Here is a 19988-nt window from a genome sequence, read left to right on the forward strand (position 1 = left end):
TGGTTAAAATCCTCCTGTGTGTTAGACCCTGTGAGCAGTTGATTCTCTCTCCACACTTCCTGATGTGATTATATTTTATGCTGTTTTGTCACTGATTTGCGGCGATTAATTTTCCATTTATAGCTTTGTAGATTTTGTGATATCTAAAATAAATTGTCTGGGACTCCCACATGTTGCAAATGTGCTTCTGTTTGTAATTAAACACTACATGAACAGTGACACTTTGTTTTCATAAATTGCAGACACACAGAGAGCAGCAAATAATCAAAAATCAAACACAAAATGCTCAAGATGTTTTATAACCGCTGTATCCCTCCATTAGATTTGTCTGTAACTGGCTCCTGGGTATCCAACTCCAATTAGCCAGGAAGCTGGGATCTTCCTGAACAGTGAGATTCTGCTCCTAACCCTTTAGTTGAGTTTAGTTTAGTTTAGAGATACAGCACTGAAACAGGCCCTTCGGCCCACCGAGTCTGTGCCGACCATCAACCACCTATTTATACTAATCCTACACTAATTCCATATTCCTACTACATCCCCACCTGTCCCTATATTTCCCTACCACCTACCTATACTAGGGGCAATTGCTAATGGCCAATTTACCTATCAACCTGCAAGTCTTTGGCTGTGGGAGGAAACCGGAGCACCCGGAGGAAACCCACGCAGACAAAGGGAGAACTTGCAAACTCCACACAGGCAGTACCCAGAATTGAACCCGGGTCGCTGGAGCTGTGAGGCTGCGGTGCTAACCACTGAAGGTGTTTACTGAAGGTGACACTGCTCTGACTGAACCTAGACTGAGTGGTCTGTGTTTTCGCAATGGCTGCTGATAAACACAAACAAGGCTGTGAGTTTTTGCTTGCAGCTGGCGGAGGAAGGAGTTGAGGTTTTGTGAGTGTCGAGAGGTGTCTGAGTGTGTGGGAGGGGAACTTCTTATCAGATATTGAGACTCCTATTTGCTGAAACATCACGTACGCACTTGACTTTGGAGCAACTGTCAAACTTGGCAAAAAAACTCCAATTGCCAATAATAAACACTGAAAACGAATAAACAGGTTGTGACAGGCAAGGTCCAGACTCCTGTCTCTGACAGCGTCAATCAGGTGGTCTGGCCTCATTGGGTGCTTCAGCTGAGGGTGAGCTGGGAGGTGCAGGCGGGAGTGATGAGGGATATCGGGGGCAGAGAGAGACTCCAAGCATTGCCCCTCTGAGGACCTGGGACAGAGACTCAACCCTCACCTACAAACCCTGATGCTCAGAATTTGCTGGTGTCACAGTCAAAACACACAATTCTTCAGCAAATCCACAGAATTATCCCTGCAGCTGGGAAAAGTGTGAATGAGGGAGAATTAAACCTCCGGAAGGCCAGGAGAAGATATAATTTTTTTTTAAATTTGTGCTTTAATACAATGGATAAACTATGCAGCTTCCTGTCCCCTCCTCCCCTGCTTGCTCCCCAGGGGAACTGAGTCCAATCCTGGAGGCCACAGTCTGCGTGTCACCAGAACATTTGTGGTAGGGAATATGGGATTAATGTAGAAGCAAAATACTGCGGATGCTGGAAATCTGAAACAAAAACAAGAAATGCTGGATTCACTCAGCAGGTCTGGCAGCATCTGTGGAAAGAGAAGCAGAGTTAACGTTTCGGGTCAGTGACCAGTTCCAAAGAAGGGTCACTGACCCGAAACGTTAACTCTGCTTCTCTTTCCACAGATGCTGCCAGACCTGCTGAGTGAATCCAGCATTTCTTGTTTTTGTTTGGGATTAATGAAGGATTAGTATAAATGGGTGGTTGTTGGTCGGCACAGACTCGGTGGGCCGAAGGGCCTGTTTCAGTGCTGTATTTCTAAATAAAATAAAATAAAAACATGCTACAGGCCCGGCTCGGGACACCAGAACACGCTACTGACCTGGTACTGATTCCAGAACATGCTACAGACCGGGCAGTGATACTGGAACACGCTACTGATCTGGTACTGATTCCAGAACATGCTACAGACCGGGCAGTGATACTGGAACACGCTACTGATCTGGTACTGATTCCAGAACATGCTACAGACCGGGCAGTGATACTGGAACACGCTACTGATCTGGTACTGATTCCAGAACATGCTACAGACCGGGCAGTGATACTGGAACACGCTACTGATCTGGTACTGATTCCAGAACATGCTACAGACCAGGCAGTGATACTGGAACACGCTACTGATCTGGTACTGATTCCAGAACATGCTACAGACCGGGCAGTGATACTGGAACACGCTACTGACCTGGCATTGAAACCATATCATGTTACTGACCCCATCTTCAATGGGAGTGGTCCTCTGACTTTCCTCTCATTTATCCTCAGCTCCAACCATCTCATTCATTGCCTCTCCTCCCTGGATCTTTACAGTATTAAAATCTTATTGCCACATCTCCTAATCTAACCTGTTCTATCCCAAAATCTCAGAAGTTTGGAACTGATCTACTCTCAAACAAGAGATTCCACTCATGTTCAGCAATTAATACCCACTCTTGTAAGTACTTCACATCCCTTATGAACAGGTATATACCTTCACACGCCCAATATTTGGTAAAAGATGTTAACACTCTCGATAATGTTAACACTTTACAGTGAGAACCATTCACGCAATATTTAAAAAACACACACGCTGTTGGTGCTTCGACTGAATTCAGTGATTCTGTTCTTCGACAAGCTATCCTGTTGCTGCTGTAATAATCTAATTGTCCCCTGTCTCTAACTCATATGTAGGTAGTTTGATCTTAGAGTAGGTTAAAGGTTCGGCACAACATCGTGGGCCGAAGGGCCTATACTGTGCTGTATTGTTCTATAATGAATAGGTGAGCAAACACAGACCTGCTAAATGCAAAGGAGGGTTTCTGTCTCCACCACCATTCCTGACAGTGAATTCCAGACACCCACCACCCTCTGGGTGAAAAAGTTTTTCCTCATGTCCCCTCTAATCCTTCTATCAATCACTTTAAATCTGTGTCCCCCTGGTAATTCGGGTCACTGACCCGAAACGTTAACTCTGCTTCTCTTTCCACAGATGCTGCCAGACCTGCTGATTGGTTCCAGTATTTCTTGTTTTTATCCCCTGGTAATTGACCTCTCCGCTAGGGGAAACAGGTCCTTCCTGTCTACTCTATCTAGGCCCCTCATAATTTTATACACCTCAATTAAGTCACCCCTCGGCCTCCTCTGTTTTAAGGAAAACAACCTTAGCCGATCTAATCTTTCCTCATCGCTGCAATTTTCGAGCCCTGGCAACATTCTTGTAAATCTCCTCTGTACTCTCTCCAGAGCAATTATGTCCTTCCTGTAATGTGGTGACCAGAACTGTACACAATACTCCAACTGTGGCCTAACCAGTGTTTTATACAGTTCCAGCATTACATTAATATAAAAGCAAAATACTGCGGATGCTGGAAATCTGAAATAAAAACAAGAAATGCTGGAACCACTCAGCAGATCTGGCAGCATCTGTGGAAAGAGAAGCAGAGTTAACGTTTCGGGTCAGTGACCCTTCTTCGGAACTGGCAAATATTAGAAATGTCAAAGGTTATAAGCAAGTGAGCCAGGGGTAGGGCAAGAGATAACAAAGGAGAAGGTGTAGATTGGACAAGGCCACATAGCTGACCAAAAGGTCATGGAGCAAAGGCAAACAATATGTTAATGGTGTGTTGAAAGACAAAGCATTAGTACAGAAAAGGTGTTAACGGACTGAAGATTGAACAGCAGCAAGTACAAACATGTCAATTTCAGTGTAAGTTTAAAAGTTAATTCCCTTTTGTTTTCGGAGGACCAGAGGACTGCTGGGGAAGTAAAAAGTATATATTTGGGTGGTGGCTGTACCCGAGACACTACACGTGTAGTGTCTCCCACCCACCCTCCTCCTCTAACCAAAAAAAAGGACTCTGTTGTGTTGATAAGGTAAGCTTTTTATTTAAGAAGTTCTGTCCGTTGGATTGCTAACCTAACAAGTTTTGACATTTTTTTTTTGGTTTTTCAGTAGATTTATTGGGAATCTAGAATAGAGGGAATGGAGGTTAAGGCAGTTGAATGTTCCTCCTGCAGAATGTGGGAGGTAGGGGTCGCCAAGAGTGTCCCTGCTGACTGCATCTGCGGGAAGTGCACCCAACTCCAGCTCCTTGAGAACCGCGTTAGGGAACTGGAGCTGGAGCTGGATGAACTTCGGATCATTCGGGAGGCGGAGGGGATTATTGACAGGAGTTATAGGGAGGCAGTCACACCTCAGGTAAAAGAAGTAGGTAGATGGGTTACCGTCAGGGGAAGGAGAGGGAACCAGCAGGCAGTGCAGGGATCCCCTGTGGTCGTTTCCCTCAACAACAGGTATACCGTTTTGGATACTGTTGAGGGGGACGACTTACCAGGGGTAAGCAATGGGGTACAGGTCTCTGGCACAGAGTCTGTCCCTGTTGCTCAGAAGGGAAGGGGGAAGAGGAGCAGAACATTAGTCATTGGGGACTCCATAGTTAGGGGAACAGATAGGAGGTTCTGTGGGAACGAGAGAGACTCACGGTTGGTATGTTGCCTCCCAGGTGCCAGGGTTTGTGATGTCTCGGATCGTGTTTTTGGGATCCTTAAGGGGGAGGGGGAGCAGCCCCAAGTCGTGGTCCACATAGGCATCAACGACATAGGTAGGAAGAGAGATGGGGATTTAAGGCAGAAATTCAGGGAGCGAGGGTGGAAGCTTAGAGCGAGAACAAACAGAGTTGTTATCTCTGGGTTGTTGCCCGTGCCATGTGCTAGCGAAGCGAGGAATAGGGAGAGAGAGGAGTTGAACACGTGGCTGCAGGGATGGTGTAGGAGGGAGGGTTTTGGTTTCCTGGATAATTGGGGCTCTTTCTGGGGTAGGTGGGACTTCTACAAACAGGATGGTCTTCACCTGAACCAGAGGGGTACCAATATCCTGGGGGGGGAGATTTGCTAGTGCTCTTCGGGGGGGTTTAAACTAATTCAGCAGGGGAATGGGAACCTAAATTGTAGTGCCACTGTACAGGATGTTGAGAGTAGTGAGGTCAGGGATATGGTTACAAGGACGCAAGAGGGCACTGGCAAGCAAGAACCTGGTTTAAAGTGTGTCTACTTCAACGCCAGGAGCATCCAGAATAAGGTGGGTGAGCTTGCAGCATGGGTTGGTACCTGGGATCTCGATGTTGTGGCCATTTCGGAGACATGGATAGAGCAGGGACAGGAATGGATGTTGCAGGTTCCGGGATTTCGATGTTTCAGTAAGAACAGAGAAGATGGTAAAAGAGGGGGGGGGGTGTGGCATTGTTAATCAAGGAGAGTATTACAGCGACAGAAAGGACGTTTGAGGACTCGTCTACTGAGGTAGTATGGGCCGAGGTTAGAAACAGGAGAGGAGAGGTCACCCTGTTGGGAGTCTTTTATAGACCTCCAAATAGTTCCAGAGATGTAGAGGAAAGGATAGCGAAGATGATTCTCGACAGGAGCGAGAGTAACAGGGTAGTTGTTATGGGGGACTTTAACTTTCCAAATATCAACTGGAAATACTATAGTTCGAGTACTTTAGATGGGTCTGTTTTTGTCCAGTGTGTGCAGGAGGGTTTTCTGACACAGTATGTAGACAGGCCAACCAGGGGCGATGCCACATTGGATTTGGTACTGGGAAATGAACCCGGCCAGGTGTTAGATTTAGATGTGGGTGAGCACTTTGGTGATAGTGATCACAATTTGGTTAGGTTTACCTTAGCGATGGGCAGGGACAGGTATATACCGCAGGGCAAGAATTATAGCTGGGGGAAAGGAACTTATGATGCGATTAGGCAAGATTTAGGATGCGTAGGATGGGGAAGGAAACTGCAGGGGATGGGAACAATCGAAATGTGGAGCTTATTCAAGGAGCAGCTACTGCGTGTCCTTGATAAGTATGTACCTGTCAGGTAGGGAGGAAGTTGTCGAGCGAGGGAGCCATGGTTTACTAAAGAAGTTGAAGCGCTTGTCAAGAGGAAGAAGAAGGCTTATGTTAGGATGAGACGTGAAGGCTCAGTTCGGGCGCTTGAGAGTTACAAGCTAGCCAGGAAGGATCTAAAGGGAGAGCTAAGAAGAGCAAGGAGAGGACACGAGAAGTCATTGGCGGATAGGATCAAGGAAAACCCTAAGGCTTTCTATAGGTATATCAGGAATAAAAGAATGACTAGAGTTAGATTAGGGCCAATCAAGGATAGTAGTGGGAAGTTGTGTGCGGAATCAGAGGAGATAGGGGAAGTGTTAAATGAATATTTTGCGTCAGTATTTACAGTAGAGAAAGAAAATGTTGTTGAGAATACTGAGATTCAGGCTACGAGGCTAGATGGAATTGAGGTTCACAAGGAGGAGGTGTTATCAATTTTGGAAAGTGTGAAAATAGATAAGTCCCCTGGGCCGGATGGGATTTACCCTAGGATTCTCTGGGAAGCTAGGGAGGAGATTGCAGAGCCTTTGTCCTTGATCTTTATGTCGTCATTGTCGACAGAAATAGTGCCGGAAGACTGGAGGATAGCAAATGTTGTCCCCTTGTTCAAGAAGGGGAGTAGAGACAGCCCTGGTAATTATAGACCTGTGAGCCTTACTTCGGTTGTGGGTAAAATGTTGGAAAAGGTTATAAGAGACAGGATTTATAATCATCTTGAAAAGAATAAGTTCATTAGAGATAGTCAGCACGGTTTTGTGACGGGTAGGTCGTGCCTCACAAACCTTATTGAGTTTTTTGAGAAGGTGACCAAACAGGTGGATGAGGGTAAAGCAGTGGAAATGGTGTATATGGATTTCAGTAAGGCGTTTGATAAGGTTCCACATGGTAGGCTATTGCAGAAAATACGGAAGTATGGGGTTGAAGGTGATTTAGAGCTTTGGATCAGAAATTGGCTAGCTGAAAGAAGACAGAGGGTGGTGGCTGATGGCAAATGTTCATCCTGGAGTTTAGTTACTAGTGGTGTACCGCAAGGTTCTGTTTTGGGGCCACTGCTGTTTGTCATTTTTATAAATGACCTGGAAGAGGGTGTAGAAGGGTGGGTTAGTAAATTTGCGGATGACAGTAAGGTCGGTGGAGTTGTGGATAGTGCCGAAGGATGTTGTAGGGTACAGAGGGACATAGATAGGCTGCAGAGCTGGGCTGAGAGATGGCAAATGGAGTTTAATGCGGAAAAGTGTGAGGTGATTCACTTTGGAAGGAGTAACAGGAATGCAGAGTACTGGGCTAATGGGAAGATTCTTGGTAGTGTAGATGAACAGAGAGATCTTGGTGTCCAGGTGCATAAATCCCTGAAGGTTGCTACCCAGGTTAATAGGGCTGTTAAGAAGGCATATGGTGTGTTAGCTTTTATTAGTAGGGGGGTCGAGTTTAGGAGCCACGAGGTCATGCTGCAGCTGTACAGAACTCTGGTGAGACCGCACCTGGAGTATTGCGTGCAGTTCTGGTCACCGCATTATAGGAAGGATGTGGAAGCTTTGGAAAGGGTGCAGAGGAGATTTACTAGGATGTTGCCTGGTATGGAGGGAAGGTCTTACGAGGAAAGGCTGAGGGACTTGAGGTTGTTTTCGTTGGAGAGAAGGAGGAGGAGAGGTGACTTAATAGAGACATATAAGATAATCAGAGGGTTAGATAGGGTGGATAGTGAGAGTCTTTTTCCTCGGATGGTGATGGCAAACACGAGGGGACATAGCTTCAAGTTGAGGGGTGATAGATATAGGACAGATGTTAGAGGTAGTTTCTTTACTCAGAGAGTAGTAGGGGCGTGGAACGCCCTGCCTGCAACAGTAGTAGACTCGCCAACTTTAAGGGCATTTAAGTGGTCATTGGATAGACATATGGATGAAAATGGAATAGTGTAGGTCAGATGGTTTCACAGGTCGGCGCAACATCGAGGGCCGAAGGGCCTGTACTGCGCTGTAATGTTCTAATTCTAATTCTAATTCTAATGAAAAAAAACAGTGGGTAAGCAAACTGAACAAACTAAGATTAAATGAAATAAACAAAAAGAAAATTGTAAAAAAAGCTAAAAATGAAAGTAAAATGGGGGGCTGTCATGCTCTGAAATTATTGAACTCAATGTTCAGTCCGGCAGGCTGTAGTGTGCCTAATCAGTAAATGAGACACTGTTCCTCGAGCTTGCGTTGATGTTCACTGGAACACTGCAGCAATCCCAGTACAGAGATGTGAGCATGAGAGCAGGGGGGAGTGTTGAAATGGCAAGCAACCGGAAGCTCGGGGTCCTGCTTGCGGACTGAGCGGAGATGTTCCGCAAAGCGGTCACCCAGTCTGCGCTTGGTCTCCCCAATGTAGAGGAGACCACACTGTGAGCAGCGAATACAGTATACTACATTGAAAGAAGTACAAGTAAATTGCTGCTTCACCTGAAAGGAGTGTTTGGGGCCTGGGATAGTGAGGAGAGAGGAGGTAAATGGGCAGGTATTACACCTCCTGCGATTGCAGGTGAAGGTGCCATGGGATGGGGACGAGGTGGTGGGGGTAATGGAGGAGTGGACCAGGGTGTCGCGGAGGGAACGATCCCTTCGGAATGCTGACAGGGGAAGGGAGGGGAAGATGCGTTTGGTAGTGGCATCACGCTGGAGGTGGCGGAAATGGCGGAGGATGATCCTTTGGATATGGAGGCTCCTGGGGTGGAAAGTAAGGACAAGGGGAACCCTGTCACGGTTCTGGGAGGGAGGGGAAGGGGTGAGGGTAGAGGTGCGGGAAATGGGCCGGACACTGTTGAGGGCCCTGTCAACCACAGTGGGGGGGAATCCTCGGTTGAGGAAAAAGGAGGTCATATCAGAAGCACCGTCATGGAAGGTAGCATCATCAGAGCAGATGCGTCGGAGATGGAGAAACTGGGAGAATGGAATGGAGTCCTTACAGGAGGTAGGGTGTGAAGAAGTGTAGTCGAGGTAGCTGTGGGAGTCAGTGGGCTTATAATGGATATTAGTAGACAACCTATCCCCAGAGATGGAGACAGAGAAGTCGAGGAAGGGAAGGGAAGTGTCAGAGATGGACCATGTAAAGGTGAGAGAAGGGTGGAAATTGGAAGCAAAGTTGATAAAGTTTTCCAGTTCGGGGCGGGAGCAGGAAACGGCACCAATACAGTCATCAATGTACCGGAAAAAGAGTTGGGGGAGGGGGCCTGAGTAGGACTGCAGCAAAGAATGTTCGACATATCCCAAAAAAAGACAGGCATAACTAGGACCCATGCAGGTACCCATAGCAACACCTTTTACTTGAAGGAAGTGAGTGGAGTTGAAGGAAAAGTTGTTCAATGTGAGAACAAGTTCAGCCAGGCGGAGGATGGTGGTGGTGGATGGAAACATCCAACACACAGCAGTTTTACATCCCTGCTTTTGTATTCTATACCTCGGCCAATAAAGGAAAGCACTCCATATGCCTTCTTCACCACTCTATCTACCTGTCCTGCCACCTTCAGGGACCTGTGGACATGCACTCCAAGGTCTCTCACTTCTTCTACCCCTCTCAATATCCTCCCCTTTATTGTGTATTCTCTTGCTTTATTTACCCTGCCCGAATGCATTACCTCACACTTCTCTGGATTGAATTCCATTTGCCACTTTTCCGCCCATTCAACCAAACCATTGATATCATTCTGAAGTCTACAGCTATCCTCTTCACTATCAACTACACGGACAATTTTTGTGTCAAAGAATCATAGAAAGTTTAAGGCACAGAAAGAGGCCACTTGGCCCATTGTGCAAATTTCCCAACCATGCCTCTCACATTTAAGTCCAAATCATTAATATATACCGCTAACAGCAAGGAACCCAACACTGAGCCCTGTGGAACGCCACTGGAAATGCTTTCCATTCACAAAAACATCCGTCGATTACTACCCTTTGTTTCCTGTCCCTGAGCTAATTCTGGATCTAACCTGCCACATTGCCCTGTATCCCCTGGGCTTTCATTTTACTGACCAGTCTGCCTGGCAGGACCTCAGGTGGATGTAAAAGATCCCATGGCACTATCCTAAAGAAGAGCAGGGGAGTTCTCCCCGGTGTCCTGGACAATATTTATCCCTCAGTCAATATTTCAAAAACAGATGGACTGGTCATCTTGTGGGATCTTGCTGTGCACAAATTGGCTGCTGGGTTTTCTACATTACAACAGTGACTATGCTTCAGAAAGTATTTCATTGGCTGTCAAGGACTTTGAGACATCCCGAGGTGATGAAGGAACGTTATAATCAATCTCTCATTAGGCTCTAATGTTTCAATCCGATTGACAATGTACTTGAGCTAAATAAAAACTCAATTCCAAGCAGTTCTGCTCACAAAGAGAGGCAGTGACTGTTGTTGCATCCTAATGCATCTATCAGAGGGGCCTTTGATGAGTTGTTTATCAGTGATTGTGTGATAAAGTCAGTCGCTGCTCACGTATCAGTTTCTAAACTCCACCTTCATTTCGGAACAATCACTGAGCTCCTTTCACCCGCCTTCAGATTAATTGGGCTCGTTATTGAGCAGAAATGCAGGAGGGAAAGGGTTAATCCCATTGCCCAGGTGCTGGTTTTCATTGAGAGTGATTGATCATCCTGCAGTCAGATTATTTCAGAGTTTGAGGTGTTTTGTTACATTTAGGTATTTCTTATTGATGTTGTTAAACAGAAGGTTATAACAGCAACTTCAAAAATAATTAAATGGCTGGAAAACACTTTGCGTTGTCTGGAAATTGTGAAAGGTGTTCTAGAAAGCTCTTTCTTACTTGTTGATTAACCTCATTCTTTCTGCTACTCTGATTGCTTGTGGGGTTCTCCTGTTCTAGAAGATTCTCACACATTAATACCAGATCAGGATGTAAAACTCACAAATAAACAGCTCACTGATGTTCTGGTGCATTATACACAGAGCAAATTTGTAACTTTCTATGATACTTTTTGATTGTAATTTTCTCATTGTGACAATGCCTGTTATATACACAGAGAGAAAGTGGGGCTGGAAAAGCAGGATTGTACGGTGTACATCAGGGAGTCGGGATATTGGCCTGTGTGACAGTTACTATCACAATATCCAACACACAGCAAAGATAAGGCAGCTTAGAATAACTCACTGCTTGTGAAGTAAGGGACAAGGTGACTGTCACTATAACACTTCAGTCACTCCATTAGTGCAGTGGGAGTGTTTTGGTTCTGTTACTCGACTAGTAATCCAGAGTAGATGGAGTTCAAATCACACGGGGGCAATTTGAGAATTTGCATTCAGTTTTAAAAACCTGGAAATAAAAATCTGCCTTTAGTAAAAGCGATCACGAAACTGTCCGATTGTTGTAAAAACCCAACTGGTTCACTGATGACCTTTAGGTAAAGAAACCTGCCGTCCTTACCCAGTCTCAGCCGGTCTGTGACTCTAATGTTCTTTATCGGGTATTCAGTCCAAATTAGTCCTAAAAATCAGGTGTTAGATTTTGACAGAAATCACACATCGAACCCTTTCTGTTTCTATTCATACAGCAATAGAACTGATAAATTGTTTACTATTTGATGCACATTTATAAAAGAAAGTGTAGCTTTAATTTTGTTTCCTTTAAATTTAAGCAAAAACATCTGATAATATTTTTCATACCAAGATCATGATCAGTAATGGGAGTGAAATATGTTTACTTTTTCCAGAGTCTTTACAAAGCAGACGAGATCCTGAGCTTTAATAAATAGAGGCAGAGAGTACAAAAGCAGGGAGGTTATAATGAAACTGTATAAAACAGCCTCAACTAGAGTATTGTGTACAAATCTGGGCACCACACTTTAGGAAGAATATGAAGGCTTTAGAGGTGCAGAAAAGATTTACAAAAATGGTTCCAGGGCTGGGTAATAGATTGGAGAAGCTGGGCTGGTCTTCTCAGAGAAGGTTGAGAGGAGATTTGATAGAAGCGTTCAGAATGATGAGGGGTCTCAGAGTAGATAAGGAGAAACTGTTCCCATTGGCTGTAGGGTTGAGAACCAGAGGACATCGATTTGAAGTGATTGGTAAAAGAACCAAAGGCAACATGAGGAAAAACCTTTTTTACGCAGTGAATGGTTTGGATCTGGAATGTACCGCCTGCGAGTGTGGTAGAGATAGATTCAATCGTGGCTTTCAGAAGGGAATTGGAGAATTATCTCAAGAGAAAGCATTTGCAAGACTTTGGGGAAAAGGGAGGGGAGTGGGACTAGCTGAGTTGCTGTCATACAGAACCGGGACGAATATGATGGGCTGAATGGCCCCTGCTTCTGTGCTGTAACCATTCGATGTTTCTAATCAACTCTGAGCTCCTGTAGCCTGTCCCTAACTAAACGCCACGAACCCTCAGCTCCTGGTCTAGTCAGAAATCCAGTCACTTTCCACTTCAGCCACCCTGGATCCTCTCTTACTGAGAGTTATGAGTTAAATTGTTGAATTGAAAGCAGTTTGCTTTGGGCCCAGCTGATAAGGACCAGAGTGGAGAAATTCCCAGACTCAGGATGCAGACTTGGCCATTGGATTGGAAGCGACTCCTCTCCATTAGACACTGACCCTCCCCATTTTCATTTTTAGTTATTTTTTCTTCCTTTTTTTTACATTCTTTTTTACATCTTTTACAATTTTTTTTGCATTTATTTCATTTCATTTTAGTTTGTTCAGTTTGCTTACCCACTGTTTTTTTTCAGGTTTGCACTTGCTGCTGTTCAATATTCAGTGTATTTACACCTATTCTGTACTAATGCTTTGTCTTTCAACACACCATTAACATATTGTTTGCCTTTGCTCTGTGACCTTTTGGTCAGCTATGTGGCCTGGTCCAATCTCGACTTCCTTTGTTATCTCTTGCCCCACCCCCGCCTCACTTGCTTTATAACCTGTGACTTTTCTAATATTTGTCACTGACCCGAAACGTTAACTCTGCTTCTCTTTTCACAGATGCTGCCAGACCTGCTGAGTGGTTCCAGCATTTCTTGTTTTTACTCCCCATTTCCCTATTGGTACAACACTTCAGAACAGAAACTCACCCTACTGTCACCTTATCAACACAGTGCTCCAACGCAGCACCAACATTCCTGGTGATCCCTCAGAGTAAAGTCCCTCATCACTGCTTCCAACTGTTTGTCTATCACTCCTCACCAACTCCATTCTGTGAAATACAAGCAATTGATCCAGGATTGCCAGCAGCTCAATCCATGCACTGACACCGTGACTCCCGGCTTTGTGACTGACACTGTGACTCCCGGCTTTGTGACTGACACTGTGACTCCCGGCTTTGTGACTGACACCGTGACTCCCGGCTTTGTGACTGACACCGTGACTCCCGGTTTTGTGACTCATTTTCTTCCTTTTGTTTGCAGGGACCACAAACGCAACAATCAGTAAGTGTCTGTTTCGAAATCACTCAGTGAATGACGTTCTGAGGAGAAACTCCCAGGTTACGTTAAGGGGGAGAATAATCCTCATGTTTAAAATTCTGAGGGGTGGTGGGGGAGAGGTGGGGGGAGTGGGAGGGGGAAGGGTGGAGGGGGCATGATCGAGGGGGTGGGCATGGTGGGGGCAGGAGGAGGGGTGGAAGGGCTGGGGAGTGAGGGGGAGGGGTGGAGGGGGTAAGGGGTGGTCAGAGTGAGGGAGGGTGGTTGGGTAGATGGTCAGGGTGGGGGAGAGGATGGGTGGGGTTTTCAGGGTGGGGAGGGGGTGGGTGGATGGTCAGGGTGGGGGTGGGTGGTCTGTGGGTGGTCAGGGTGGGGGAGGGGAGGGGTAGGTGGTCAGGGTGGGGGAGGGGATGGGTGGGGTTTTCAGGGTGGGGGTGGGCCAGTTTGATGTGGTCGAGGGGGAGTCTCTGTCCGCCCCCCCTTTTTTGCTCAACAGCATCAATTATCCAAATTAGCTGCTGTGTTTCTTTGTGATTAAACTTCAAAAATACTTCAGGGGCTGTGAAGTGTTTTGGGATGGCCTGTTGTTGTGAAAGACACTATATAAATGCAAGTTTCTCTTTCATAGCAATACATACGCAAGAAAAACTGATTAAAGTTCACTGCGAAAAAGCCAACTTAATAGTGAGTGAAGAGGGGAAAAATCCCAGAAACACGTCAATCTCCCACGTTATGCTCAAATACTCCGATGAACACTCAGTGGAATACAGCTGCTTGGGTGACCTTGACAACCGTGCTATCATCTTCATCAAACGTAGGTCCCAGAGTCGTCCTCCACTTTGTGCAAGGAATATTTCAGAGACTCATTCAGCACAGCAGGCATATTCTAGCGTATTCTAGCCATGCTGGTTTTCACAAAGTGCAGTTTCCTGCCATAAAACATTTCTTGTTGCCAGTGGACGGGTCACTGGTTTTTCACACTGACCCTAACTGACCCTAGGGCGGCACAGTGGCGCAGTGGTTAGCACCACAGCCTCACAGCTCCAGCGACCCGGGTTCAATTCTGGGTACTGCCTGTGTGGAGTTTACAAGTTCTCCCTGTGTCTGCGTGGGTTTCCTCCGGGTGCTCCGGTTTCCTCCCACATGCCAAAGACTTGCAGGTTGGTAGGTAAATTGGCCATTATAAATTGTCACTAGTGTAGGTAGGTGGTAGGGAAATATAGGGACAGGTGGGAATGTGGTAGGAATATGGGATTAGTGTAGGATTAGTATAAGTGGGTGGTTGATGGTCGGCACAGACTCGGTGGGCCGAAGGGCCTGTTTCAGTGCTGTATCTCTAAACTTAACTGACTGTAACAACCTGGTTATTTGTAAACAAAATGCTCAATTTCCCCTTTGCTGCCCAACAGCTTATAGTTATTGTGCAGCCTCTGGTAATCCCGCCATCCCCAACCCCCCCATCCCTAATGCCCTCCATCCCCAACCCCCTCCACCCCAATCCCTTCCATCCCCAACCCCCCCATCCCTAATGCCCTCCATCCCCAACCCCCTCCACCCCAATCCCTTCCATCCCCAACCCCCCCATCCCTAATGCCCTCCACCCCAATCCCTTCCATCCCCAACCCCCTCCATCCCGAATCCCCTCCATCCCGAATCCCCTCCATCCCCAATCTCCTCCATCCCCAATCTCCTCCATCCCCAACCCCCTCCATCCCGAATCCCCTCTATCCCCAATCTCCTCCATCCCCAATCTCCTCCATCCCCAACCCCCTCCATCCCCAATCTCCTCCATCCCCAATCTCCTCCATCCCCAACCCCCTCCATCCCGAATGCCCTCCACCCCAATCCCTTCCATCCCCAACCCCCTCCATCCCGAATCCCCTCCATCCCCAATCTCCTCCATCCCCAATCTCCTCCATCCCCAACCCCCTCCATCCCGAATCCCCTCCATCCCCAATCTCCTCCATCCCCAATCTCCTCCATCCCCAACCCCCTCCATCCCGAATCCCCTCCATCCCCAATCTCCTCCATCCCCAATCTCCTCCATCCCCAACCCCCTCCATCCCGAATGCCCTCCACCCCAATCCCTTCCATCCCCAACCCCCTCCATCCCGAATCCCCTCCATCCCCAATCTCCTCCATCCCCAATCTCCTCCATCCCCAACCCCCTCCATCCCGAATGCCCTCCACCCCAATCCCTTCCATCCCCAACCCCCTCCATCCCGAATGCCCTCCATCCCTGAACCCCAAAAAGGTAACCTATGTGGCGGGGCGGAAGATGTGGGTATGGTTCTTAATGAATACTTTGAGTCTGTCTTCACAAAAGAGGGGGACGATATTGTAGTTAAGGAGGAAGAGTGTGAAGTATTGGATGTGATAAACATAGGGAGAGAGGAAGTAGTAATGCGATTAGCATCTTTGAAGGTTGATAAAACATCAGGGCCGGATGAAATGTATCCCAGGCTGTTAAAAGAAGCAAGAGAGGAAATAGCAGAAGGTCTGACCATCATTTTCCAGTCCTCACTGGATACAGGTGTGGTGCCGGAGGATTGTAGAATTGCTAACGTTGTACCGCTGTTTAAAAAGAGAGCGAAGGATAAACCGAATAATTACAGGCCACTCAGTTTAACCTCAGTAGCGGGCAAATTATTGGAATCTATTCTGAGAGACAGGATAAACTGTCACTTAAGAAGGCACAGGTTAATCAAGGATAGTCAGCATGGATTTGTTAAGGGAAGATCTTGTTTGACCAACTTGATTAAGTTTTTTCAAGAAGTAACAAGGAAGATTGATGAGGGTCGTGCAGTTGATGTGGTCCACGTGGATTTTAGCAAGGCTTTTGACAAGGTCTCACATGGCAGACTGGTTAATAAAATAAAATCCCATGGGATCCAGGGAAATGCAGCAAGGTGGATACAAAATTGGCTCAGTGGCAGGAAACAAAGGGTAATTGCTGACGGGTGTTTTAGTGACTGGAGGACTGTTCCCAGTGGTGTTCCGCAGGGCTCAGTACTGGGTCCCCTGCTTTTTATGGTATATATTAACGATTTGGATGTAAATGTAGGGACATGATCAAGAAGTTTGCAGATGACACAAAGATTGACCGTGTTGTAGATAGTGAGGAGGATAGCTGTAGGCTGCAGGAAGATATTGATGGTCTGGTCAGATGGCAGAAAAGTGGCAAATGGAATTCAACTTGGAGAAGTGTGAGGTGATGCATTTGGGGAGGTCAAACAAGGCAAAGGAATACACAATTAATGGGAAAATACTGAGAAGTGTAGAGGAAGTGAGAGACCTTGGAGTGAATGTCCACAGATCCCTGAAGGTAGCAGGGCAGGTTGATAAGTTGGTTAAAAAGGTATATAGAATCCTTTCCTTTATTAGCCGAGGTATAGAATACAAGAGCAGGGAGGTTATGCTGGAACTGTATAATTCATTGGTTAGGCCACAACTTGAGTACTGTGTGCAGTTCTGGTCTCCTCATTACAGAAATGATATAATTGCACTAGAGAGGGTTCAGAGGAGATTTACGCGGATGTTGCCAGGACTGGAAAAATGCAGCTATGAGGAAAGATTGGATAGGCTGGGGTTGTTCTGCTTGGAACAGAGAAGGCTGAGGGGAGATCTGATTGAAATGTACAAAATTTTGAGGGGCCTGGATAGAGTGGAGGTGAAGGGTCTATTCACCTTAGCAGAGAGGTCAGTGACGAGGGGGCATAGATTTAAAGTGATTGGTAGAATTAGAATTAGAATTAGAATTAGAATATTACAGCGCAGTACAGGCCCTTCGGCCCTCGATGTTGCGCCGATCATCTGACCTACACTATTCCATTTTCATCCATATGTCTATCCAATGACCACTTAAATGCCCTTAAAGTTGGCGAGTCTACTACTGTTGCAGGCAGGGCGTTCCACGCCCCTACTACTCTCTGAGTAAAGAAACTACCTCTGACATCTGTCCTATATCTTTCACCCCTCAACTTGAAGCTATGTCCCCTTGTGTTTGCCATCCTCATCCGAGGAAAAAGACGCTCACTATCCACCCTATCTAACCCTCTGATTATCTTGTATGTCTCTATTAAGTCACCTCTCCTCCTCCTTCTCTCCAACGAAAACAACCTCAAGTCCCTCAGCCTTTCCTCGTAAGACCTTCCTTCCATACCAGGCAACATCCTAGTAAATCTCCTCTGCACCCTTTCCAAAGCTTCCACATCCTTCCTATAATGCGGTGACCAGAACTGCACGCAATACTCAAGGTGCGGCCTCACCAGAGTTTTGTACAGCTGCAGCATGACCTCGTGGCTCCGAAACTCGATCCCCCTACTAATAAAAGCTAACACACCATATGCCTTCTTAACAGCCCTATTAACCTGGGTAGCAACCTTCAGGGATTTATGTACCTGGATACCAAGATCTCTCTGCTCATCTACACTACCAAGAATCTTCCCATTAGCCCAGTACTCTTGCATTCCTGTTACTCCTTCCAAAGTGAATCACCTCACACTTCTCCGCATTAAACTCCATTTGCCATCTCTCAGCCCAGCTCTGCAGCCTATCTATGTCCCTCTGTACCCTACAACACCCTTCGGCACTATCCACAACTCCACCGACCTTCGTGTCATCCGCAAATTTACTAACCCACCCTTCTACACCCTCATCCAGGTCGTTTATAAAAATTAGAGGGGAGATGAGGAAAAACATTTTCACCCAGAGGGTGGTGATGGTCTGGAACTCACTGCCTGAAAGGGTAGTTGAGGCAGAAACCCTCAACTCATTCAAAAGGAGTCTGTATATGCACCTCAAGTACCATAATCGGCAGGGCTTCGGACCAAATGCTGGAAGGTGGGATTAGACTGGGTAGATTGTTTTTCAGCTGATACAGACATGATGGGCCAAGTGGCCTCTTTCTGTGCCTTAAACTTTCTATGATTCTATGAGCCCCCTTCACCCTTAATCCCCTCCATCCCTGATCTGCCCTGCATTAGCTGATAGTCAGGGTGCAGCTGGGAGTTACCCACCTTTACTGCCCCTCAGGGGCTGGGGAGGGCTGGGGGTGGGGGAGCTGGGGGGGGGGGCTGGGGGGGGAGCTGGGGGGGGCAGGTACAGATCTGAGCTGGGGTTGTATTCCTGATCTCCATCCAGTAACAACCTCCCCTCCCATGAGAGTAAAGGCAGGCTACCTGACCTGAACCCAACTAGACCAGACTACATGTGTCGGGTTCGGATGGGTCGGGTCTATATTCCAGCATCGGGACACGGCTCAGCTCGGACCGGACAGTGCCACCTCCGGGAAGTCACAGGATCAGGCTCACCCATGCTTCCCCACAACTCGAACTGCAGGAATAGTCTGCAGCCAGAAAGGATGAACGATATTCATGTCGGATTGGGTTGGGCGCGAGAAAAATTAAAGGACTCGGGCTGGGTTTCAGTGTTATACCCGAGCCAGGCTTTAAGGGAGAGTCAGCACCTTCAAGAGAGGAGGGGACCCGTACCCCAGTGAGAGTCAGCACCTTCAGGAGAGGAGGGGACCCGTACCCCAGCGAGAGTCAGTACCTTCAGGAGAGGAGAGGACCCGTACCCCAGTGAGAGTCAGCACCTTCAGGAGAGGAGGGGACCCATACCCCAGTGAGAGTCAGCACCTTCAAGAGAGGAGGGGACCCGTACCCCAGCGAGAGTCAGTACCTTCAGGAGAGGAGAGGACCCGTACCCCAGTGAGAGTCAGCACCTTCAGGAGAGGAGGGGACCCATACCCCAGTGAGAGTCAGTACCTTCAGGAGAGGAGAGGACCCGTACCCCAGTGAAAGTCAGCACCTTCAAGAGAGGACAGGAACCGTACCCCAGTGAGAGTCAGCACCTTCAGGAGAGGAGGGGACCCGTACCCCAGAGAGTCAGTACCTTCAGGAGAGGAGAGGACCCGTACCCCAGTGAGAGTCAGCACCTTCAGGAGAGGAGGGGACCCATACCCCAGTGAGAGTCAGCACCTTCAAGAGAGGAGGGGACCCGTACCCCAGCGAGAGTCAGTACCTTCAGGAGAGGAGAGGACCCGTACCCCAGTGAGAGTCAGTACCTTCAGGAGAGGAGAGGACCCGTACCCCAGTGAGAGTCAGTACCTTCAGGAGAGGAGAGGACCCGTACCCCAGCGAGAGTCAGTACCTTCAGGAGAGGAGAGGACCCGTACCCCAGTGAGAGTCAGTACCTTCAGGAGAGGAGAGGACCCGTACCCCAGTGAAAGTCAGCACCTTCAAGAGAGGACAGGAACCGTACCCCAGTGAGAGTCAGCACCTTCAGGAGAGGAGGGGACCCGTACCCCAGAGAGTCAGTACCTTCAGGAGAGGAGAGGACCCGTACCCCAGTGAGAGTCAGCACCTTCAGGAGAGGAGGGGACCCATACCCCAGTGAGAGTCAGTACCTTCAGGAGAGGAGGGGACCCATACCCCAGCGAGAGTCAGTACCTTCAGGAGAGGAGAGGACCCGTACCCCAGTGAGAGTCAGCACCTTCAGGAGAGGAGGGGACCCATACCCCAGTGAGAGTCAGTACCTTCAGGAGAGGAGAGGACCCGTACCCCAGTGAGAGTCAGCACCTTCAGGAGAGGAGGGGACCCATACCCCAGTGAGTCAGTACCTTCAGGAGAGGAGAGGACCCG

General features: G+C 47.5%; 1 protein-coding gene across 4 annotated transcripts in view; it reads left to right on the plus strand.

Moving 5' to 3' along the window:
* The window catches only part of LOC137381500 (T-cell surface glycoprotein CD3 delta chain-like), a 145119-nt gene that overhangs the window by 28159 nt on the left and 96972 nt on the right, over window positions 1-19988 (plus strand). For 2 of the 4 annotated variants that reach the window (XM_068054188.1, XM_068054187.1), the window contains 2 exons: window positions 13330-13350; window positions 13973-14158. The exons of the other annotated variants lie outside the window; for them this stretch is intronic. In XM_068054188.1, the coding sequence (XP_067910289.1) occupies window positions 13330-13350; window positions 13973-14158 (207 nt within the window). The remainder of the gene's footprint in view (window positions 1-13329; window positions 13351-13972; window positions 14159-19988) is intronic. 4 annotated transcript variants of the gene reach the window in all.

This window comes from Heterodontus francisci, chromosome 22 (assembly GCF_036365525.1).
Source record: "Heterodontus francisci isolate sHetFra1 chromosome 22, sHetFra1.hap1, whole genome shotgun sequence".
NCBI lineage: Eukaryota > Metazoa > Chordata > Chondrichthyes > Heterodontiformes > Heterodontidae > Heterodontus > Heterodontus francisci.